A 24,602-nucleotide genomic window follows, 5' to 3' on the forward strand; every position below is an offset into this window, starting at 1 on the left:
TTCGATCTACCTACACTTTTAATTATATTATACACAGGTGAGATGTTGCGGCAGACCGTAAACTCATTATCAAACGATTAACATTTTATGATCTTATTACACTATATTCAATTTTTACCTTGTACACCGTTATGTATTTCAAAGAAAAGTGCACTGACCGCATTGCAAATGTTATTTAGAAATTTTTTAATAATTTTTTTACTCAATTCGAGTCGCCTTTTTCAGCAGGTGTAAACAGAGTTATTAATAAATGAATTGTGAATTGATATTGATATATTAATTAACTCTTATAGTGATTTAATATTAAGGGAATTGCATGTGCTATAAGCCCAAAATTATTAATTAAAATTTGTTAATTTCAAATATGTAATACCAGAGTTTGTTAAATATTCAACGCATAGACACTAATTAATGTTTACTTGACGAGTTTGAAAAATTACGAGCATATTTATATTTGCTGTAAAGTAAGATTTAACTTTATAGAAAAAGTTGATTATTTTTCAAACACTGAACATAGTAGTTTGGTTCTTCTATGAAAGATACATAATCCAGGAATATTAATTACACAATCATATAATTATCTTCTGAAAGATGCAAGTAATTAATTGCTTGAGAAATTGTCTAGCACCATGCAACAGCCTTCATAAATATGTAAAATACTACATTTGATTAGTTAGTCATAATTAAGATGCAATATTGTTTGTCTATTTTTTCAATCCATTTTAAACACACTCTCCAGCTATTGTTTGTGAAATTATTCCCAATACAAGTGTTTAATTTTAAATAAAAATTCTCTAATTTTTAAGAATTATTCACACAAAGAGGATAATCAATATTTTGATAAATTAACAAAATCTAATTACCTCTCAAACGTCCACTACAAGCACTTCAAATGTTCAACAAAAATCCCTTCGATTTGGAATCAGATCCTTCTCTGGCACACTTCATTTAATAATAAATAATCACAATTCGTACAACGAATATTGTTAAAATACACGGACACGATAGACACAAAGAGAACCTTCTCCTTTCGCTGCCGTACGAAAACTCATGGTGCACGCTCGACACGACCACCACCGACCCTTCATCCCCCACTCTCCACGATGGAAGTTAATCGTGGTGGAGAAACCCCTCGTGTCGTTTCTAGCCTGTATTTAGCTAGGGACTCGCTTTGGACATGGTGACTAAGACCTTCTCCAAGTGTTATTCGAAATTAACAGCCCTACGAACCTTCGGGACCTCGGATGACCTAACTTTCTTAATAAATCTTTGGACCTTCGATGAGATTCCTAAATTTCTCCTACCCATTACCTTCTAAATAGTCGTTTCATTAGACTTCTAGAAGCTTGGTAATAAATTTGGTATGTGGAAATTAGAAAAATTATTTATGCCATTTGATTTCTATTAAAAATATTTATTTTAATAAATTATAAACTTCAAATTAATGCAGAATAATTTCCATAAATGGCACACATTAAAGAGGAACATAGAATAGAGAATAGTGATAAAAAAAAGTGAAAATTAGTTCTACTTTCCCTCTGGTTCATGGAAATTTGAAAAATTATTTATATCAGTTGGTTTGCATTGAAAATATTGATTTTGATAAATTTTAAACTTCAAATTGATGCAGAATAATTTCCATAAATGGCACAGATTAAAGAGGAACTTAGAATAGAGAATGGTGATAAAAAAAGTGAAAATTAGTTCTACTTTCCCTCTGGTTCATGGAAATCTGAAAAATTATTCATATCAGTTAGTTTGCATTGAAAATATTAATATAAGGTTTTGGTAGATTTTAAACTTCAAATTGATGGAGAATAATCCCCATAAATGGCATAGATTAAAACAGAACATAGAATAGAGGATGATAATGGAAAAAGTGAAAACTAGTTCTACTTTTCCTTGAAACAATGAAGGTCATCAGCATTTTCAATGACTCATTACAACTCTATATGGTGTATTGAATAGCAGAATGAATAAAGGTAATTCTGAGGTCAAAGACAAACCTGAGAAATGGTAATTAAACTGAAGAATAATGAACATTGTTTCAGTTCTGTGCTTTCTACTTCCTCGTTTCTTCATTAATGTAATTTGAGTTAATGAGACACTAATAAATAGTAAAAATGTTTAATTAGTTATAAAATAACATTAATTATTTCCTATCTCTTTTATTCCAAGAAAATTGTTATAGAAAGAATTGTTTTATTCCACTCCCAAAATATATAAATATATGCAATATTTATGCATATCACGAGAGAAAGAAAATGAATTTCATTGAATTCTTTGACAGTTAATTATAGTTACAAGGTTTGCGACAAAAACAGAAGATGCCTTGGCGAGAATGTCTACCGGTTTTTCGAGGAATACCATAAAAGTACAAAGCACCATGTGTGACCTGCATCTTGGTTAGTCACGAAGAAATGCCACATTCGTTTTACGTGGCCTTGTTCCATCGTATTTGTACACTTGTGCCGAATGCAATTAGTACTATGCATTCCTTGCATAATCCCAAACAAGTAAATAGAGTGTGAACATAGAATTTCTGGTTTATTTAATATTCCCTTCCTTCTAACATTTATTAATTGACTCGTTCACAGACCAAAGTAATTAACTCGAATTTTTGAACATTTTTAAAATTTCAATGCCAAGGTACTACATTGATACTAAATTTATTTTATTTTTTCTTTCTTTTGTGGAATTAATCAATTTGATAAATGAGCAAGGCCAAATTATTGAAGCTATTTCTAATCTGATAAAAATTCATAACATAAAAGTATCATAAAATGGTACTTATGATACGTCAATTTAAAGCTTAAAATGTAAAGAAAATTACTACATAAAGATTTAATCGATACTTTTAATATAAAATGTCTAATTAATAAATAAATTAACAACTCAGTATTGTACATTAGGGAACGTTCAATTTTAACAATTATCCAATTTGTACTAATATTATTAATGAAACCTTTATACAGTCAATTTTATTAAACTTTAAGCTTTAAATTGATGTACCATAAGTTCCATTCTGTGATACTTTTCTGTCATCAAATCATGTCCGACTTTCTATGTTTCGAAATCGTCTAATACATCTCCAGTGAAGCTAATGCGAAGAGGATAAAATAATTCATGAAACGGATGAAAAATTCAACAAGTCGGCTCGAATCACAGCGTAAAGGATAGCAATATCTGAAACAAGTAGAAAGTTGCAAAGAATACTATGCGGACGACTCACCTTCGCTAAACTTCTGCACGTCCTCCCAGATCCCGTATCGTTCTCATAATTTCCCTCTTGATGCGGAGAAACAGAGGAGAGCGTTCTTCAGCTACATGTAAGTACAGGAAATAGAAATCCAATATGTTCACTCTAGTCTCGACCAACAGAGCCAGTTCGGTGTTTCACCTTATCCTGCAAATCGAAACTCACCTAAGTATCTCATTTGCAAAAAAAGGAAAGTAGTACATGTTTCTTAAAAAGTTTCAATACTTTGATTGTTAACACGTTGAATGCCATGTCATTTGAATTGTCAAAGGAAGCCATTGTCTATATTATTAGGAATTTGATTACTTATCTAATTAGAAATATTTGAAACAACGGATAATGGAAATAACAAAATATTTGGAAAATAATAAATAAGATTTTAAAAAAATATCTAATGAAATTTTCCTTTTCTTAAAAAAATAGAAAACATAATATAATACGTTTCTTACATAATAAACTATAATTCTATTCTGAGCTATAAATCTTTCTAAATTCTGAACAGCGATGTCTGGGTCCATCGTGACCCAAACAGAGATATTAACCTAAAGTTAAATGTATAATTTTTAATTAAAAGAGTTTACTGTATCAGAAGAATAAAGGCAGAATGTAAATTTAGAAAATGGAAATAATATGAAATACAGAATTAAATGCAAATTGGGCCTCTCTTCATGGTCCGCTGTCCGAGAGTTAAAGGCAATAAAATAAAGGTAATGAAATGAATAAAATCAAAGAATATTGACAAACGTTAAAAATACAGAAAATATAAAATTAAATTAGAATTGTGGCTCTCTCCATGGTCCGTTGTCCGCTGGTTAAGAAACGCATTGTATGTATTATATTTCTTACTTATTAACGATAACTATTATTTTACTAATTAACATGGTTAAATATTCTTTAAGTCCTATGTACTAACTGTTATAAATGTTAAATGTTATCAGACTACTGATTAAACCATCAATGAATTCCTTCAGTTTTGTTATCACTGGTAAACAATTAGTATTCATAGTCTTGTTTCATGTACTCAATCACAATCACAGTTCGAAAGTCAAATAATAAAAAAACAAGATGAACATATTGTTTCAAATAACATGCAGAAAGAAGAATGCACTCATTGTGTCATATTGGGTATCTCGTTATCTCGACAATTTTAATTACAACTTGAAACAAACAAAGAAACACCGTGAGACTCTTATTTATATCGTTCCAGTAGCTTGACATTAATAAACTAATAATTCATTATGTTGCTTGTTTGATTTTATACACGTGAGATCAATTTATGACCCAAATGGTCGTACATGCACCTCTTCTCTTATTATCTCGTCTGATTAACGAGTTCATTAGCTTGATAACAATCTTTTCGACTGCAGACGTGTAATTTAAAGGGGATCAAAGGAAGAGATCGAGTTCATATTCATGCGAATGGTAATAATGGAAATAAAAGCAATTATATGTAGGAACAATTGTGGAAAAGAAATTTTTGCAAAATTCTTTCGCTAAAATTTCAGAATTTCAAAATTTCAAGAATCTTAGGTTCTAAGATCCTAAAATCCCAAAATTCTAAAATTCCAAAATTCCAGAATTCCGGAACTTTAGAATTTTAAAAGTCTAATGTTCTAAAATTCCCAAATTCCAAAATTCCGAAATTCTAAAACACAAAATTCCATAATTAAAAATTTGCAGAAGTCTAATGTTATAAGATTCTAAAATTTTCAAAGTTCCAAAATTCCAAAACTTTAGAATTTTAAAAGTCTGTTCTAAGATCCTAAAGTCCCAAAATTCTAAAATTCTAAAACCAAAAATTCCATAATTCAAAATTTGCAGAAGTCAAATATTCTAACTAACAATAAGATCCTAAAATTCCCAAAGTTCTAAAATTCAAAAATTTTAGAATTTCAAAAGTCTATTATTCTAAGATCCTAAAATCCTCAAATTCCAAAATACTAAAATTCCAAAAATCCAAAATTCTAAAATTCTAAAAAATCCTCTGGGGCCACCCCCAAAATATCCTAGTTATTATATATCAAAGCATATAAATATAATAAAAGTGGGAAAGTCAGTGGTACATAATAAAGAATCCAATACACAAAAATGATTAACCCAACTAGTTTTGTAGATCTTATTAAAATTTTCTCGTTTGCATCGCATGATGAGATTTCACAAGGTGTCTACACAAGGAGAAAGTTTTCCACAGAAAGATAATGCTATTAGATCGGCGATTCCGGTTATTCATTTAATTGTACATGTCGCTTTCACACTTTTTGCGTACATTAACAATTCCCTCATTGCATACGCACAGTAATTGTCTTTGCGTCCAATTTCATTTAGATCAGATCTTTTATCACGAATGTTCATCCAATTAGCAGACCAGCATAATTGCTGAACAAAAGATTTGTTTCTAAATTATTCTGTTATCTGATTCTCTAAACATATTATGTATCAACCTACTTCATTTTCCTGGTAACATAATAACGATAATAAATAGTATTCAGGGAAATATTTTTAAATAATTAAAAAAGAAATGGAAAAAGAATTTAAAAAAAAAGAAGAATCTTCTACGTACACAGGATTGTATACACGTAATAGGCGCACACCATGTTCTGCGCTAAATTAGCCAGCCCAGAATAAAAGCTGGCAGCGAAGCATTACAAATGGCACGTTTCTTCCAATCTGCATTGGCAGATTGCCTGCTAATTATTAACCGACAGATTCACAATTATCCGCCAGGTCGTTGACCTGTCCATCCGCGAATGTCGCGACGGTGAAAACTAGAGTTTATCGGACGGACAGTAAAGATCGATCGAAACGTGTACGTAGCATTCACGTGCAACCAAGTCTAGACAGTTGACTGCACCGTTTTATGACCGTCTTACGCCAAAAATCCTATTCCAAGAATATAACCGCACGGATGTGCTGTACACCCTTTTATGACTTATGCGAAATTTATTCTCTTGCCCGGCCGCTTTACCTCCGCCATACACTTTACGATATTTCTATTTCTCATGAATTTCAAGTAATTTCTTCTATTATACTCTATAAACAACGAGACATAATTTATTAATCGGTAGCTGAATGCACTTGAATAATGTATTAACAGTAGAACTAGCGAACCAGTCAAAATGACTGACTCCAAGTTTCTTATTTTAAATTATAAATTTTATGAAGGTATTTTTGTTGAAATGTATGTTGGCTAATAAATAAATTAGTCTGTAGTTTACGATATTCGGCCAATTAAATGAATACTCCAAATATTCTAATATTCTACTATTCTAATGTTTAAAGACTGGAGAATTTAAGTGTTCTAATACGCGATACTCCAAATATTTTAATATTCTAATGTTCTAAAGTTCTAAGATTCTAATATTCTAATATTCTAATGTTCTAATGTTCTTGTGTTCTTGTGTTCTTGTGTTCTTGTGTTCTAAGGTTCTAATATTTCAATATTCTAATGTTCTTATGTTCTAAGGTTCTAATATTTCAATATTCTAATGTCCTAATATTCTAATATTTTAATATTCTAAGGTTCTAATATTCCAATATTCTAATATTCTAATGTTATAATGTTCTAAGGTTCTAATATTCCAATGTTCTAATGTTCTAAGGTTCTAATATACCAATATTCTAATATTCCAAAACTGGAGAATCTATGTGTTCTAATACGCGATACTCCAAATATTGTAATATTTTAATATTCAAAGGTTATAATATTCTAATGTTCAAAGGTTATAATTTTCAAAGGTTCTAATGTTCTAATGTTCGAAGGATCAAGTTTCTTATTTTAAATGAAAAATTTGATCGAGGTATTTTTATCGAAATGTATGCCGGCTATTGTCGAGGTAAAGCATAGATGTATGTATTAAATTATGTTTCATCCTCTATCTATTTAATTTTCTACATTATTTTCACCTTAAAAATAAGTGTACATCAAACATCAGTTGTTCTAATGTTAACGCTTTAATGACCATTCTCATATTCTTTGCCTTGTAATTTTGTAAATTAGTAATTTCATCGGCTAACACTAATTTTTTTATTAACACGTTGAATGCCATTGGGTCACCGCAAATTACACATAACTGAATAATTAAAAGTAAAACAATAGAAAAACATTATTTTAAATAACATTGCTAGGGTAACGTATACAGTTGTTGACCCCTATGCAATGATTGACCTTTTTCCTAAAAAAGTAAGAAATATTTGACCTTAACTCTCAGACGGCGGAATATGGAGAGAGCCCGAAGACGGCGGACCATGGAGAGAGCCACAATTCTAATTTAATCCTGTATTTCATATTATTTTCAAGCTCCGCTGTTAAATAATAAAATATAATTATCCTTTGTAGCTCAAATACTTTTGGTTCTAAATAGAATTATAGTCTCTTATGTAAGAAAGGTATTATATTATATTTTCTATTTTTCTAGGAAAAGGGTTAATCATTATATAGAGGTAAATAACTGTATACGTTATTCTATTGTACAAATAACATAAAATAGTAAATAAAAAGCTTGAAATTTGAAAATTAACTATTCCTATTCTTAATAATTAGAGTTTCAATATGTCCCACAACGAATGTTCATCTTCACTGCAGCATTCAAAAAGAGGCTTGTCATTGTAAGTTATAAATTTGATAAAATGTGAAGCAATCAAAGTGTTAATATTATACTATCATAATAAGTTTTAAATTACATTGTTATTGTTTAAAAGAATATTGCATCACGTGTTATTTTCATCTGAAGTGGTACCAAATATATTGAGAGCATAAAGGGAAACTTATTAATATAACCGCGTATTTCAGTCACGCGTCCGTCAACCTTGCTTCATTTATTTGCTATATTTGACTATTTTTAACTTTCGTTATAGCAACCTCATTTACCATCTAATCCATCACTAGTTTCGTTGGATAATCCTGGAAAGTAGGAAAGAAATTGAGAAAAAAAGATGCGACATCAACAAACTGATTAAAGCGTTAATGTTTTACAATTTAACTATTTTTTTCTTTTTCTAACAATTTTTGTTGAATTTATTTTTAAAAGAAGTCATCTTGCCTGTTTGCTTATAATATCCTGAATATTTTAAAATATCGTTTTTAATATTTATATAAATTAGTAATATTAAGTGTAAGTAGCCATTCTCATGTTTTCTCAATTTCTTTGGTATACTAATACTGAACAAAAAAAATTAACATCCGATACCGGAGAAACACTGGATCCAGTATCGATTTCGTCCGAAAGTGAAATTTGATAGCAAAATAACACCAGAACAAGAAGAAAAAAACTATTCAGAAATATACCAAAAGTATCTCTACTCAATAATAAAATATTTAAGTCTTTTCATCCCTTGTAATTTGTTTTTATTATTATTTTATAATAATCAATTTCAAATATGTATATCACTTAAAAATAATGAATATTAATAATATAAACGTGAAAAGTTGTAAGGAACTAATTTTGAAAATTATTTTTCAAATAAACTACGATTTTCTACGCTGGCAGAGCATGTTGAAACGCCACGGAAGTCGAGCAAGTGACTTTGAAGAAGCCTGTTCTACAAAACCACTTAAGATCCTTTGTTTGTTATTCTAGAAGCACATTCAAAACAATATTCAGCGGACAAAACGCTTTTGTATACCACGAGTTTAATTGTGAATAAGACAATGCCTGAATTCCCAAAGGTCAAAGGCACGTTAATCTATAAGCAACACAAATTCCTTCGATACCTCCTTCACGATTAAATTTCGTTCCTGAAAATGTATTATACAAATCTAAAGATCGAATATTTCTCAATCACTACGTGAAACAATATAATAACTAAATCGGTTCTAACCAACGCAACGGTATAATAGGGCTCCTAATATTCACAATATTACCACAAATAAAACAGTTTACAATAAAACAGTGTTACAAGAATAATTTATATAATTAAATTACTTTCCATTTTTTTCTTTCATCACACTCATCATTCATATCAATTCTCCAACCGATCCTCTTATATTTAATTACATAGTCATGCGTTTAAATAAATCATGAATTATATTGATATTATCAGAAAAATTATGATTTATGTTTTCTTTACTTACCTTATATTCACAACCGCGGAGAAGATTTTTCAAGTTACCGACCTACGTTACACCAGATCATTTTTAATTTTCAATAGTAACAGATTCTTCCTTCCACACGTATACTATTGCTTACGAATTCCATTTGGAAGATACACAAAGTATTCACACACGAATTTGCAGTAAACGCGCGAATGGAAAATTCAGTGTGTTTAAATAACTGATTAGAAAACGAGAGGTATACGGAAAGAGATCCGTCTCTTACCGTTGTCGTTCGTAAACTCATGGTGCGAGCTTGATGCGATCGTGTGCTCTTCCCCCACTCCGTTCGAGTTAATCGTGGCGAAGAAACCCCTCGTGTTGTTCGTATTTCGAACCTGACTCTTCGTGTATACACGGATACACGCGTGTACCATACACCATCGTTCAAAAGTTGAGCACTGGCAAAGTGTATTAGAATGTTACACATTTAAAGAAAAAAATTCTTAATTCTACCAGAGTGCTTCCTCCCCCTCCCTCCGAAAACCCTATCTACGCCAATGCATAATAATCCTCAATATAAGCGTGATAATATTCTGATCAACTGTAGGTATTTTATGAGAAAAGAATAGTGGTACATTTTAGTATCGATCGAAAGTTTTTGTATCGATTTCATTTTTCGATATAGCAACACGTTAAATTTAGAACTGCTTGCAGATATCGTTAAGCATCATTCAGGCACGCTATGCGGAGTTATCAAAAAATTCACGAGCATTATTGCCATGCCAGAAAGAGGTCTAGATTATGCGATAAGACGTACATACATATACACGTAAACCGTACCGTATTGCATTACACAGATGCATATGTATATCACTGCACCTGCACCGGTTGTCTATACAATTTGATCTACGTAACCGCAATGCCATTTCATTTGTCTTGATAAAATCAATCTTGTACCAACCGTAACTTAAACGAGTGCAATTAATTATCATTAGAAAATAAGTTTTATATAATATGCTGAATATTTGAATTTATAAGTGTAAATGTTCTTAGAAATATTTTTTTGTAAAAAGAATTCTTTTCCTTTAAATAATTCCACAAAATTTTGTATTCGTATAAGACAATCCTTGAGGTGAGGTAGAATTTTTCGTGCACCGCCATGCTTCGTTTTCTTTTGCAATGAAAAGGACCTTTATATGGTTCTCCCTCTTTTTGGCTACCCTTCTTGCCCTTCGATACACGTAACTTGTTCTGCAACACACTTCCATGAATAAGTAACATGACAGACAAGGAGACTCTATTAAAATAGAAGGCGGAGCTTTAGGGCGCCTCACGCAATACCGTTCTATGTACATATGTACACGTATATACACGTGTTTGCTTCAAGTATTAAAGCCCTTTCCTACTGATATGTACTATACAAAAATTACAACTCAGCTATCGGTATATTTTATAATAGACAAGGATGGATGTAGGGTGCTCACATTTGTAAGAATGAAAGGTTGTATACAGAAGCGATTTGTAAACTTTTCAATCATTAAAAATTGAATAAATAATTGAAATAATTCAACTTATCAGTGGACGTTAACTAGTCGCTTACTCTAACGAGAGGGATATTAAAAATTGAAATATCGATATTCCTAAATCAACTTCCGGTTTTTAAAATAATGCGACACACGTAGAGGAAACTACTTAATATTCCTCTAACTTATAAGCATATATTCTTGTTAACGATTTAAAAACGTGACAAAACTTGTGTATTTATTTACAGATAAAACATTAATTTATAGATAAAGTTATACACAACTGAAATTATATGAGTGATTTAAATAACAAGAGTAAATAAGAAGAGTACGACAAATTTTGTTTTTAAGTGTGGGGATTATTCTTTAAAAATATTATATATAATGTTCAGAACAAAATAGGTAGATCAAATTAAAATAGATAACAAATGATCATTTTTGTTCTCGCGCGTCTTTCAAATTTTGATTGCAGAAACAATATGAATACTTTTTTAAATTAGACGTCAATGCAGTCAATTCCGTTTGAGTGGCGCTCTTGTCGTATCCGGCCACGTTAAAATTGTTTGGTTAGAATATTTAGCTAGAACCTTGGTTGGCTAATTGAATATTGTGACCTATAGTCTTTCGAAATTAAATGTGTGTAGAATAGTGGTCAAACTATAACAAATAAAAAACTAAGAAAAAAATGAACTACTGGTCAATTTGCTTGCTATTACTCTCGCTATTTGGTACAATATTACGTACTGGTGGCGTCGAGCTAACCTTTGAACTTCCTGACAATGCGAAACAATGTTTCTTTCAGGAGATTGAACAAAATGCAACAGCAATGCTTGAATTTCAGGTATATAGATCCTGCATCATTGAATAAAACAATCTTTTCGGTAACAATCGGTTACAAAACAGTATTCGATATTACTGTAATTTGTTATCACCTTGCAACTATTTTGTCAACTTACTGTCAAATCAAACACGTTGCAAATTATCATAATATCATTGCTTAAGTTATTTGTTTAAAATACCATTGTAGGTAACATAGAAAAATCTGTTTGAAATTAAACAAATGGTTTTGTAAATACTTTTCTAGGTTGTAACAGGTGGACAGTACGATGTAGATGTAATGTTAGAAGCCCCAAATAAGAAGATCATTTATCAGCAAATAAAAACTCAATTTGACTCACATCAATTCACAGCACCAATAACTGGAGCTTATCAAGCCTGTTTTAGCAATGAATTTTCTACATTTTCACACAAGCTTGTTTATATGGATTTTCGAGTTGGTGATCAGTTGCCACTTACAGGACTTGGTGAACATGCAACTGTTATGACTCAGGTAAAAGAATTTATCTTAACAAGTTTTATATTAAGTAAAATACATTTAAGGCAATTGTATGTATGATATAAATATTACATTTTAGATGGAGTCTTCTGCACAAGAAGTATATAAAAACTTGAATAGTATCTTGGATTATCAAACACACCATCGATTAAGAGAAGCTCAAGGACGTAAACGTGCAGAGGATTTAAATACCCATGTACTAGCATGGTCTATCATGGAAATGCTTACGATCTTAGTTATATCTGTATCAGAAGTGTTCATTTTAAAAACCTTCTTCACAGAACGAAAAAATTAGTACATTTGTTAGTATATTTGCGAATTATAATGTTTACTTTGTCCGCAATAAAATAACTAATCTGTCTGAGTAACGTGAAACAGTATTACATCGAATGTTTCATAAATCAGTCATGGTGCCATGTTATAACTTTGGCCAGTTGTTATGTCCATCCTCGTTTTGGATACAGAAATACAACTCCAAACAGACGGTATATTATAGTAAGTGAAACTTACAGCCGTTTCCTTGCGTATAAGAATGTTGTGTATGCGCGTTCATGTGTATATCGTTTAATATTAAGTTATATGAACAATAGGACGTTTTAATATCGGTACCTGTTTCATCATGAACAATAAAAAAGAATGTGAGAATAATTGAATTGTTATCTGTTCTTGTAATAAATTTTTAATAATCGTACTTTGACACTGATAGTGTAACATTGTCATTAGAAACAATTTTCTTATTGTGAATGTGTAATATAATAAAGTAAATTTTTGCGCGTAATGACTAATCTTTCTTTGCTGCATCACAAACATTCGAATGAAATACAGTTAAAAGGTATAGGTATGTCATAGAATGAACTTGAATTCTTTACGGAAGTACGTAAGTGGTATCATCAGTGACTACAGATCCAACAAGACTGGAGAGCATGATTTTGGGAATTCCAAATACCTCCAGGTGAAATTAGGTCTGCATGTACAAAGCACAGTTGGTATAACAGTCGTGTCTTACTACTCCCTCTTCTACTACACCTCACACTCACAACTGAAGAAACATAATTTTGACTGCCTTTGACTCTATTGTTTATAAATCGATAAAAATCGTACAATACCGTAAAATTATTAAGATAATTGTTTGACAAACTTGTATTTTAAAAAAACCGCCACAAATTATATTTAAAATTCGATTCTAGCGCCATTTATACAAGAACGGCAGAAACTATTCAACAACTTATCAACCGAGTTTTCGAACCAGGGAACACAATCGCCATCTATTAAAAGGCGGCTGCAATTACTCGACAATTTACTGACTGAAAATCCGAGTTTCGAGAAATCAGTCGGTAAATAAATAGGCATGCAAGAAAAAAGAAAACTACTTCTTTTTTTTAAATATATGTATAAAATTTAATAGTAAATACATTGAATGGAAAATCAAAATACTTTCTATCCACTGGGTATATTCTCTCGACGTTCCGATCGTCATAAGAGCGCTTGTGTATTTACCATATATTATGGAATGTGTATACCACAGTTCACCAGAGCCCATAACTGCGAAAAGACCAGTTTTCGTTCTTCACGCATCTCCAGTACGCATCTTCGCCCTGATTGGCGATACTCCCAAACGAAGTGGAAAGCGATTAGCAGAGAACTCGCTGTGTTCCCCCACCATCTTCCAACCTGGACTCTGATGAACTGCGGATAGATCCTAAATAAAGTTATTATGCGCAGAATGAGCAAAACTCTCGTCATTTGGAACTAAATAAATATTAATAAAATAAGGAAAAAACATACAGGATTATACAAAATCCGTCTCTCATAAAACATCCCTTATATTGGGGAAAGAAACTATATTTTATATATGGCATATATGGTTGTATTGCATGGTTTAATATTAAAAAGTAATAAACAGTAGTTTGTTAATTGTCGTTGATAGTAATGTAAATAACAAAAAGAACGTAAAATGACAAAAATTGTTGAACTACGTCCTAACAAAAATTTGATAAATACGAAATTTGAAAAATACCAGTTTTCAACCGAAGAAATTCCCATAGATACTGAGATAAATTTAAAAGCAAGTAAGTTTAAACAAAATGCTACATTTTTATTTTAAACATAAATTGTTATTAACAATCACGTTTAAACAATAATCATATTTATTAAATTTACAGATGTACGTAGGTTAGAGTTAACAACAAACCGAGATTCTCTATTAGAAACTCGATTATTTGCATTCCATAATCATTTATTTAAAAATCCTTATGATACATCATGTTGGTTTATTGATGAAAATTGGTTTGTTTGGCGATTAAAAATAGATGGAAATTTGGAACAAATGCATTTAATACATAATTCAGATGCAAATGTACAGAATGTATTGTACAATCCATCAATTGGATTTACTAGTAATAATATTGTTGCAATTTCTGACGGAGGGGATTGTTTAAAATTATTAATAACAGATACTCAAGAGCATGTTAAAACTTTCACGTTAAGTGATGCAGAACCTGGAGTTATATTAGATATACGTTATGTGAACGATACATCTTCCATTGTTATTGTAACATGTGATATTAGAAGTACAGGAGAAAAGAAATTTACAAGATTGGTATTATTAACATATTCTTGGAAAAATGCAGGAGATACCTGTGAATCGTTTGAGCTTAATAATAAAGAAACATTAAAAGTAAATGGTGCTGTTGAGTATCTGTATATAGAAGACTCTGGTAACTATTTGCACTCTATTTGTCAAGACTATATTACATTTGAATGCCCAAAAGTACAAAAAACTACTGACGATAAAAAAGATTCAGAAAAAAGCAAAGAAATAAAAATTCCAAAATATTGCTGGTCTCAACATGAAGATTCTATCACAGTTTGGCTTACAATAGATAAAGAGCATAAAGATAAAGTCAAAGTAAATGTAACACCATTAGAATTGTCTGTAACAGTGAATGATAACGCACTGATCCAAGGACAGTGTCAACACAGACTGGATGAAACTTTAACAACATGGAAATATGAAGAAGATACATTTAAACTAGAATTATATAAATTTGAAAGTGGTTTAATGTGGAATGAACTGATTAAGGGTGATGCTGGTGGAGAATGTTTACCTAATGAAACATTAGCTGCTGAAATTCATTCAAGGTATATCATATGACGTACTTGTTAGAATTAATCTTATATTAATGCTATTTTGATTTTAATATTCTATTTCGTTATGTTTAGATTAGCACATTTATGCACAGACCAAACAGATAATAAACAAGGTCAACCTTGTTTAGGGTTCAATGCTGAACAGCTTGAAGAATGTGATCTTGAAGGAAAAGATAGTTTGTTGCAAAGGGTTGATCTCAAAACACAAGAAAGTACACACTTAGCTATGCTCGGAACAAGCAACCATGTATTATTTACATATAAAACAAAGTCTGGACAAGCGATTTGTTTAAGACACGATAATGATGGTTGTTTATGGATAACTGGTCAAGTAGATGATACCAAATGGAATATGGAACATTGTTATACCTTTCCTGGTTTCGGTTATGTTGAAGCAAGCAAATGCAACAAGAAATTTTGTGTCTCTCCTAATGGTAAATATTTAATTACTGTACAAATATAAATTTAGATACATCTGAATCTTTTATACTTTCTAGATGGTTCTTATGTTGCTATATTGGAACATACAAGATACATATTTCTTTATAAAAGGCCTGAACCTAATATTCAAGTTGGAAAACAATGGATCGTGGATTTAGGTACTGAAACTTGTCCCATCATGGGAGCTGTTGCCACAAATAAATATTTAATTGTTCTTACTAAAAACAAATTATATCGACTACATATCTGTTTTTGAAATTAATTATATTCGCTTATCGTAACTACATGCAGATACTTCATAAATATAGCCTATGATTTTGCCCGGGCTGTACCACACATCATGTATGGTACGCCTATCTGTTTACATAAATGTACATCTGTTATTTTCTTATAAAATACATGTACGCATTTTTGTAACTTCAGTAAGAACTCGCAATTCTTGTATTTGTATATTTATAAAACTATACATGTATACATACATGTATAGGAATTAATGTCATAATTATAAATCATTAATAAGAAGTTTTATATTTACCTTAATGTTTAATTTACTACCCTAGTATTCTAAACCCTCGCTATGCGACGGGCATTTGTTACTAATATGTTTTGCAACAATATCAATTGTGAGCTCCTCATCGTTAGGCCAATACCAAATAACGCGATTTTCAAACGATTGAATGAAATTTGCTTCTGCTTCCGGTGGTCGATGTTTGTCAAATATGTTCTTACCCGTTTTAGAATTAAACACATACGTTATAGAATATCTTTTACTACAATGCCGGGTCCAAGGAGGGGCAGTACTTTTTAAGAAAATTACACTGTTTGGTATAAAGTATGGTTTATCGTTATCAGAATTGTTGCATTCTAAAGAAGTTGTAGGAATTTCATATACTAAAGCCAGTCGATTGTTCTTCATTAGACGTTGCTTTATTTGCAATGTTTCACGTATGTTTGGATCTACTGGAAGTAATTCTTTAACACGCACACGAGTGTATGTACCGCCGACAGGCTTCCATAAAGCTTCACAAAATAGCTTTGTGAGTTCGTGCCTATTAAAAATTGTATATATCGGTAAAAATATTGATTTAACAGTAAATTTGTAATATTCGTTTCATTACCTGTCTCTCAAATATTTGCAACTAACGTTTTCAGCTCCTAGGATGAAAGCGTCTAAAATATGTAATGTCTGTACTTTTTTCTGATTTCTGAACTCCTTTGCCATCTCGTAGACGACCTCAGCATACACAAGTGTATCTGGTGGTAACTCTACATTGATATCATTAATCTGCGTCCAAATACCTCGTATCAAACGGTACACGTTACTCCTTCCCATGCCCATATAAAATGTAGCATTTTTATTGGGTTCGGTCGAAAGTCCAGTACTACAGGGCATACAGAACCAATCATAAGGTTCAGTCAACATTGTACTTTCCATAGTTTCCTTCGTCAATCTTTTCGCAGGAGTCGAGATAAATTTAGTATTATTTTCAAGAAGAACTTTCAGTTTATCTTGAGGCTTCATATGCCTCGGTATTGTTCTGCTTTCGTCTGGAATCTCCCAATATTTAAGACACTCTTTACGCATATCCGCTTGCTTCGTTTCAACAAGAGTATTGTCTTCACAAAATGCAGCAATTTTGCGCAAACCTATGATTTGTTTCCTTCCTAAATCATCGTTTGATATACGCAAATATTGTACAAATTGTTTTTCCTTTTCTAATTCATCCAGTGATACTAACTGTAGAACGTCATTATTATCATCGCTTTTCAGAAGCAAATTGTTAACGTATTTAAGATAACGTAAAACGTCTTCTGTACCAGAACGTTTAGTTTTACATATTAAATAACGTTCTGAATTTGCTGGTCTAGAGGAATTTGGCTTGAAAATAGAAATTTCTTCGAAACAACGATACATTAAGTAAATTAACCCAGCACTGAATGGTGTGAAAAGGTCGAATAGCTTCGTGACAAAATGACCCTTCTCTCGTACAATCATCAAGGCTACTAAACATTGGCAGAGATACAATTGTTTTGAAAGAATCTCTTGTATATTTTCTTGACCTTCTACTGAAAATCCTCCGTCAGACATCATAAAATGTACTCCTTTGCCATGAGTATGTGTCATTACAAGATCTCTGAAAGCTTCCTGGTTGATGGGATCAAAAACATCACCGTTCTCTTTTGGTCCATAATATGGGTGAAATGTTTCACAAGGACCTGCGTAAAAATCAGCTAATTTAAAGTCGTTTTCATTCTTCAAAGTAAGACCAAATCCTTTTGCATGCCATTTTTTTCTCCATAAAACATATTCACTGAAACCACCTGGCCCAGCACATACGTCCGCGAAATATAACAATTCATTGTCTTGTAAACCTTCCGGCTTGGTAAACATAAAGTCGCATGCTTTGTCTATATTTGCCATTTTAACAGCAGCACGATTTAAAAAGAACGCACCGCGAATAGTTTCATAGGGATTACAACGTGTCCTCGCACGACGTACTTCTATTTCGTCTAAATGATCAAATATTGATTTTGCATTAATAACATTTATAACTATATCTTCATCACAGAATTGGGTTTCATCGTCTATAATAAGCTTCTTAGGTCCCTTTTGCAACCAGAGTTGCATTTCTTCGAACGATGGCAAACAATTATCTGGATTTCTTATCCATTCCATGTCTTCTTTAACTTTTATTTCTTCTTCTTTAGGATCCCATTTAAGACTTGAAGCTTCGAGTCCTGGTACATGATGTCCAAGACCTCTACGACCATGTTGTTTAGGGGCCTGTACTGGTTCTAAGCGACCTTGTTTATTCTTTCCGAGACCATGGCCTTCTTTATATCCCATCATACGCATCATTCGTTGAGCCTTATCTTGCCCATCAAGAAAATTTTTAGATTCTTGTTTAATAAAATGTTCTCCTCCATCGTACTCTCTTTCCTCCTCATTTGTATCATCGTCACTTTTTTCATTTGTTCTTTGAATCTTTGGTAGTTTACCGTAATGATGATAAGGATCATCGTGTGGTCTTTTCCTTGATTTACTTTCCTTTGCATCATCATCCATACATGCATTTTGTACACTCTGACATTCCTCACCAGAGTCTTGTTCACAAGATTTATACATATTATGTCTAAATTTCATATCGTCTTTTTCGTCAAAACTTTTATCATAATATTCTTCGTTACAATCGCTATCATTTAAGTCTGAAGTGTCATCTGTTAAAGTAGTATTACTTCTTTTTCTACCGCGTCTTTCAATGTAAGATTGATTAGAAAAACTGGTTGAATATTCATTTTTCTCTTCAATTGCTTGGTCATTGTCTTGATTACTGCAGTTTTCATCAGAATCACTTTCATCTGAATCTAAAATATTAATATGACTGGAATACAATTAAACTTCTAACGTGATTATAGTAAAGTTTTAATATATTTATACAATAGGAATGAACTACATTTACTGAAAAATTCTTTTTGCTTTAAATAAACAAAGTTAATAATATTTTTAATTTACACAGAATATAAAATGACATTGAAAAACGACAAGAAATAATGTTACTTACTGTTTTTCATGTTTGCTATAAATTTATTTAACACTTCCAACCAATAATGTTCAATTACTTTAAACAAATAGTTGCAGAACGTAAACAGGAACTTATCTGCTTAATAAATGCGATTATTTCTATATTATACAACTTTTGTTTAAAGTGCTTATGTTACAAAACATGATGTTATCATTGCAGGTTATGTTTCTTATTATTACCATCATGAAAATATAATCTTATGCAACAATTATTAATATGATATTTTGAAATAACTGAACAATCAGTATCACAACGAATACAATGACTATATTTAGACAAACATAATTAAACTAAGAGGAAAGAACAGTACCGATTGATGAGAAATATACACGAACATTTTGATTTAACACTAGGATTCGGTATTGCCAACTAAAGAAATATCGAGCACAGCAGCACAGCAGACTCTAGTCAACCCCTGTGGCTTGGGGGGATTCAGGGGGATTAGAATAAGGCTACGGTATGCCCTGCCTGTCATAAGAGGCGACTAAAAGGACACACACAAACAGACTCAAAAAGTATGGCAAATGTATAGAATGAGATTTGAAAAAAGGCGTGGAAAGCGCGCGTGGCCAAAAGTGTTCGTTGGGCAATAGAGGGGCGGAAAAGTTCCTATAATACGCCAGCTCTAAGCGATAAAGGATTAGGGATGTGTGAACGCATCCCTTATTTGCCCAAAAGGGCAAATTTAAGATGAAGATGAAGATAAAGATGAAGCAGACTTTAGTACTAACCATGCTGAACATAGTGGCAACACCGCTCACGTGACAATCGGGAGTCCTATTTTCAAAAACAGAGTCCTGTGCTCGTTTAATTAAAAGCTGTAGTAATATACACTATTTTGTATTAATTATGTATAAACAATACATAAACGTTGCAACTATGGCAAGTAGAAATGATGTTGTAGTATAAAATTCTTATAAATGTGATATATACAGGGTGTCCCACGCAACTGGAACAGGCTGTACCTCCTAAACGGTTGGGAATAGAAGATGTTATAAATAATAGTTAAATGGTATCGGACGGTGCATAATATGCAACTAATTTTATGCACTTTTGTGCATCGGTGCATCAGAAAAATGCAACTGCACTTTTTTTTTTAATGGAAACCTATGTTTTTGACTGCACCAGTCGATGCAGTTTCTTGTGCTCTACATAAAAGTACTAACATACTTATGCCCTAAACTTATTCGTTAGGAAGTTTTCGAAGCTAAAGCTTCTCTGAATTATTTTGGGCTCTCGGCAAGTGTTCCGGATTATTTACATTATGTTCCATTACAATGTTTGTAAACATGAAGCGGCTGCTAATACTAGTCACTGTAAGATTAAGAATTCCATGAGTAACAATTCACTACCCGTGTGCGATCGTTTGCCGACCCGATTTTATATCGATTTTAGCTTCGATAACTTCCTAACGAATAAGTTTAGGGCATAAGTATGTTAGTACTTTTATGTAGAGCACTAGAAACTGCATCGACTGGTGCAGTCAAAAACATAGGTTTCCATTTTAAAAAAAAGTGCAGTTGCATTTTTCTGATGCACCGATACACAAAAGTGCATAAAATTAGTTGCATATTATGCACCGTCCGATACCATTTAACTATTACTTATAACATCTTCTTCTATTCCCAACCGTTTAGGAGGTACAGCCTGTTCCAGTTGCGTGGGACACCCTGTATTTTGTGTACAGAAGTAGTGTGGTATTGTGAAGCATGATGGCTGCACTTCTTAGGGGACCAAAAATTTTTGGTTAAAAATTATCAAATGTTATAGTTTTTGACCTGAAAAGTCCGAAAATGCAAGTTAAAAGTTTAGGAAACCAATAGTTTAAAAGATACGAGTACATGAAAATGTGTGTACTTGGCGTACTTTGACAGGTCAGTACGACGCCATATTGTCCAATGAGTGGAGTCGCCGTCGGTAAAACAGAATTATATAAGTGGCGGCCTAAACCCGGTATACCTAAGGTTAGTTTTTTTTTATAAACAATATCCCTTCGAATTTGATAGGAACTGATGGTACTCACACCCAACAAATAGAGTCCAAACAAAGGATTGGATGCAGGGAAGGGTAATTATTTAGATTACGGGCGGTAACTCCGATTTCGATGATTTTTGAATATGTTGTAGAAATCAACATTTTGAACAACTTTTTCCTATACATATAACCGCCGCTCGGCGTTAGTTTTCGAGATATTTTCGAAAAACTGTCGAAACTAATACATTGAATTCTGCCTGTTCGTGTGCGTCCGTGTACTTCTTACGCGTCAGTGTGCGATCGCCGTTTTTCTATTGTTTTTGCAGGCAGCAGTACGGTGACCGACACCAATATATAACAGGTGGGCTTAAAAATTAAATTTAACTAATTTTCATGATTTTGAATCTCAGTATGTGTGTCTGGTCGCCGTTAGGCGACCAGAATATCACTTTACCCTAACCTAACTTAATTCACTGATTAGGTAGAGTAAATTGGGTTAGGTTAGGCTATATTAAATTCCCAGCTGCCATCATAGCTACGATACATTGAAATCATGAATGCAGAAGTACACAAGGTATATATGGTCATCGGTCGCCGTGCTGTTGCCTGCAGAAACAGTAGAAAAGCGGCAATCCCATACTAATGCGTACGTTGTCACGGACGCACATAGATGGCCAGAATTCAATGTGTTAGTTTCGACAGTTTTTCGAAAATATCTCGAAAACTAAAGCCGAGCGGCGGTTATATGTATAGGAAAAAGTTGTTCAAAATGTTGATTTCTACAACATATTCAAAAATCATCGAAATCGGAGTTACCGTCCGTAATCTAAATAATTACCTCGGATTTTCGGACTTTTCAGGTCAAAAACTACAAGAACACAAGAACCACAAGTTTGACCAATTGAAACGTTTAAGAATTGATAAACGTGTATATAAGTTAATAAAAACTTGAAACAAGCGAAATTATTGAAACGAAACCAAAGAAGTTATGTGAAGAGAGCAGCCGGGAGTCTGACGATGGTGGGAGCCTGGGAGTCCAGAAGGCAGATAAAGTAGGATAGGTGTTGATATACATACATATGTACATATTCAGACCGGACTTCCACGGTGTTCAGTGACTACAGATCTAACAAGACTAAACATGCCTTTGTTGATTGTTCTGGAAGGGCCGTGAATTTGTGCTTCGAGAACGAACGCCATCTGCTCTATCCTAGTACAAAAATGTGAAACACTTCGCACTGCAATAGTCTACGATAACGGAAAATTGCTTCGATACCAACGGCTATATCTCTTTGGTCAGTGTCTCGAGCTCAGTGTTGCCATATCTCTGAAGAGCAAGAAAGAGAATTGTGTAACGAGATAAAACGAGATAGAGTATGTCAAAGGGATATTTATATTATATTTATATATAATGGGATGAAAGCAGATATATGCTTGTGTGAAGTGCGAACACCAATTGCCATGTATATGGAAATAGATGTAGCAATACTGCAAAGTATTATACATGTATTCGTTTCTTCAGTCGATAAGGTAGTTGTGCCATGCATGCTCCTGCGAGGTGTGGTAAGAGAAGAACTGATAAAACAGACACAACTGTTATACCAACTGTGGAAACCCAACCTCACCTTGGGGTACCGGGTACTCCAATAATGACGCCCCAGCAGTAACAAAGGCATGTTTAGTCTTCTTTTTACTTCAGCACGGCTAGTATTAGAGTTGGCTGTGATAGTCGACATTTTAGATAGAAAAATGTTGGCTTCCCTAGGGAAAATGGCGATGCCCCCACCCCGTCCAGGAGTTCGTGGGTTCCGGGCCCCCGCCGTTGGCTGCAACTTTCCTGAGTTCTCGGCCACTCTCGTAGAATTCCTGAGTTCCGTGGTTCGGAACTTCTGACTCATACGCCGGCCACCCGTTTTTCCTAGTGGGCGATCCCGAATCCCAAAAAGAAATAACGATGTAGGCGAAGGGGAAAAGGCCCAATATATATGTACATACAGCATCAATGATAGTGTCAGATCGTCTAGTGAAAAAGCACTAAAGGGAAAAGTGCCCCCATCATCAGGTCACGGGCGAGCGCGCAGCCATTATGCCTCATTCACATGAGAAATACCTTTATACATATAAGGTGTCCCGTAACTTCTATAACTCCCGGAAATGAGGGGTTGCTGAGGTGATTCTGAACAACATTTTCCTTTACCAAAATGTCGTTTGAAGCTTCGTTTTTGAATTATTAACGAAAAACACTGGCCAATCAGAGCGCGCGCTGAACCACGAAAGCGTTGGCTTTCAGCCGCGCTCGGTCGTGGTCGTGAACAAATGGATTGGCACAGCGTGGGTATCAAGGGAAGCGTGCGATAAATGTTACATCGTCTTAAATTAAGAACAATGTGGAATTATTCGTTATTCATGAATAAGGGTGAACTTTACTTTACCGGACCCAAAATTTTGGACTTTTTTTTTTGAATCTATAGTTTTTGATGCGGAGAATCTAAAAATGCAAGTCTCAACTTTAGGAATCCAATGGTTCAAAAGTTATAAGCATGTAAAGTTTGATATTTTTAGCGCATTTGCTACGTTACTGTGACGCTATATTGGCTTCTTGACCAATGAACGGTGTTGCTAGCTGCAGGCAGCTTCACCTGGGTGCCGACTACTTTGGCGGGTCTAATCAAACCGTTTTAGCTAAATGTGTTTTCTAGATGTTTAGCTTTTTGCCTTTTCAATTATTCTGCAGCCAACAAGTAACAGATTTTTCAGAGTTTCTTATACGTTCAAATTTATATGTAAATTTGATACTGTTTGAGTTAGTTAGGTGTATATTTTTTTAAAGAGAGAGAGAATTCAATTTTATGAATAATTTAAATACAGCTACTGATGGCACCCATACACAACAAATAGAATCGAATTGGCGCCCGGCAAAGGACTGGATGAGGGTGGGGGTCGTTTTCACGACGACGAATTTGCTCATCGTTTATGTGAATTTCTGTGGCGACGGTTTTGCCGTCATAATAAAATAGATCTGATGAGATCTATGATGGAGGCGATTCGGCGACAATATGTTTTTCGTTAAGGTAAGCAGAAGTTTAGTTCTAGACTATACGAGGACCAATCAGGTTATACATCTAACGCAATATGGCGTCGCAGTAACGTAGCAAATCCGCTAAAAATATCAAACTTTACATGCTTATAAGTTTTGAACCATTGGATTCCTAAAGTTGAGACTTGCATTGTTGGATTCTCCGCATCAAAAACTATAGATTCAATTTAAAGATAAATAAAAAAAAAAGGTCCAAAATTTCGGGTC

General features: G+C 33.0%; 4 protein-coding genes across 12 annotated transcripts in view; 2 read left to right on the forward strand and 2 right to left on the reverse strand.

The window, feature by feature from the left end:
• LOC117607928 (uncharacterized) overlaps positions 1 to 9,595 on the reverse strand; it is a 47,360-nt gene extending 37,765 nt beyond the window's left edge. For 4 of the 5 annotated variants that reach the window (XR_004582255.2, XM_034332209.2, XM_034332207.2 and 1 more), the window contains exons 1-2: positions 9,330 to 9,595; positions 3,233 to 3,406 (exon numbers count right to left, since the gene is read on the reverse strand). The gene's annotated coding sequence lies outside the window, so the exon portion shown is untranslated. Of the gene's footprint in view, positions 1 to 863; positions 1,045 to 3,232; positions 3,407 to 9,329 lie in introns of those variants that run through there. The other variant, XM_034332205.2, reaches the window with a different exon arrangement.
• A 1,744-nt stretch (positions 9,596 to 11,339) lies between these two features.
• Positions 11,340 to 12,752, forward strand: LOC117607858 (transmembrane emp24 domain-containing protein 7). Its single transcript, XM_034332043.2, has 3 exons — positions 11,340 to 11,654; positions 11,898 to 12,143; positions 12,229 to 12,752. Exons 1-3 carry the CDS (start codon positions 11,499 to 11,501, stop codon positions 12,442 to 12,444), a joined length of 618 nt encoding a protein of 205 aa, XP_034187934.1. The 5' UTR covers positions 11,340 to 11,498; the 3' UTR covers positions 12,445 to 12,752.
• A 1,044-nt stretch (positions 12,753 to 13,796) lies between these two features.
• LOC117607829 (nudC domain-containing protein 1) lies at positions 13,797 to 16,274 on the forward strand. Its single transcript, XM_034331989.2, has 4 exons — positions 13,797 to 14,218; positions 14,312 to 15,290; positions 15,372 to 15,733; positions 15,797 to 16,274. The coding sequence occupies exons 1-4, from the start codon at positions 14,104 to 14,106 to the stop codon at positions 15,994 to 15,996; spliced, it is 1,656 nt and encodes a 551-aa protein (XP_034187880.1). The 5' UTR covers positions 13,797 to 14,103; the 3' UTR covers positions 15,997 to 16,274.
• Positions 16,275 to 16,296: 22 nt separating this feature from the next.
• On the reverse strand, positions 16,297 to 23,742 carry Cmtr1 (Cap methyltransferase 1). 5 transcript variants are annotated; one of them, XM_034331985.2, is made up of 4 exons: positions 22,444 to 23,742; positions 19,304 to 19,399; positions 16,859 to 19,106; positions 16,297 to 16,789 (listed from the first exon to the last, which is right to left on the reverse strand). In XM_034331985.2, exons 1-4 carry the CDS (start codon positions 22,496 to 22,498, stop codon positions 16,297 to 16,299), a joined length of 2,892 nt encoding a protein of 963 aa, XP_034187876.1. In that variant the 5' UTR covers positions 22,499 to 23,742. The 5 variants fall into 5 exon arrangements, with proteins under 5 accessions (XP_034187876.1, XP_034187877.1, XP_034187878.1 ...); XM_034331986.2 differs by having other exon boundaries at positions 22,376 to 22,502; XM_034331987.2 differs by lacking the exon at positions 22,444 to 23,742 and adding an exon at positions 20,056 to 20,282.
• Between the last annotated feature and the right edge of the window lie 860 nt (positions 23,743 to 24,602).

The sequence above is a fragment of the Osmia lignaria genome, chromosome 5 (assembly GCF_051020975.1).
Source record: "Osmia lignaria lignaria isolate PbOS001 chromosome 5, iyOsmLign1, whole genome shotgun sequence".
NCBI classification, from domain to species: domain Eukaryota; kingdom Metazoa; phylum Arthropoda; class Insecta; order Hymenoptera; family Megachilidae; genus Osmia; species Osmia lignaria.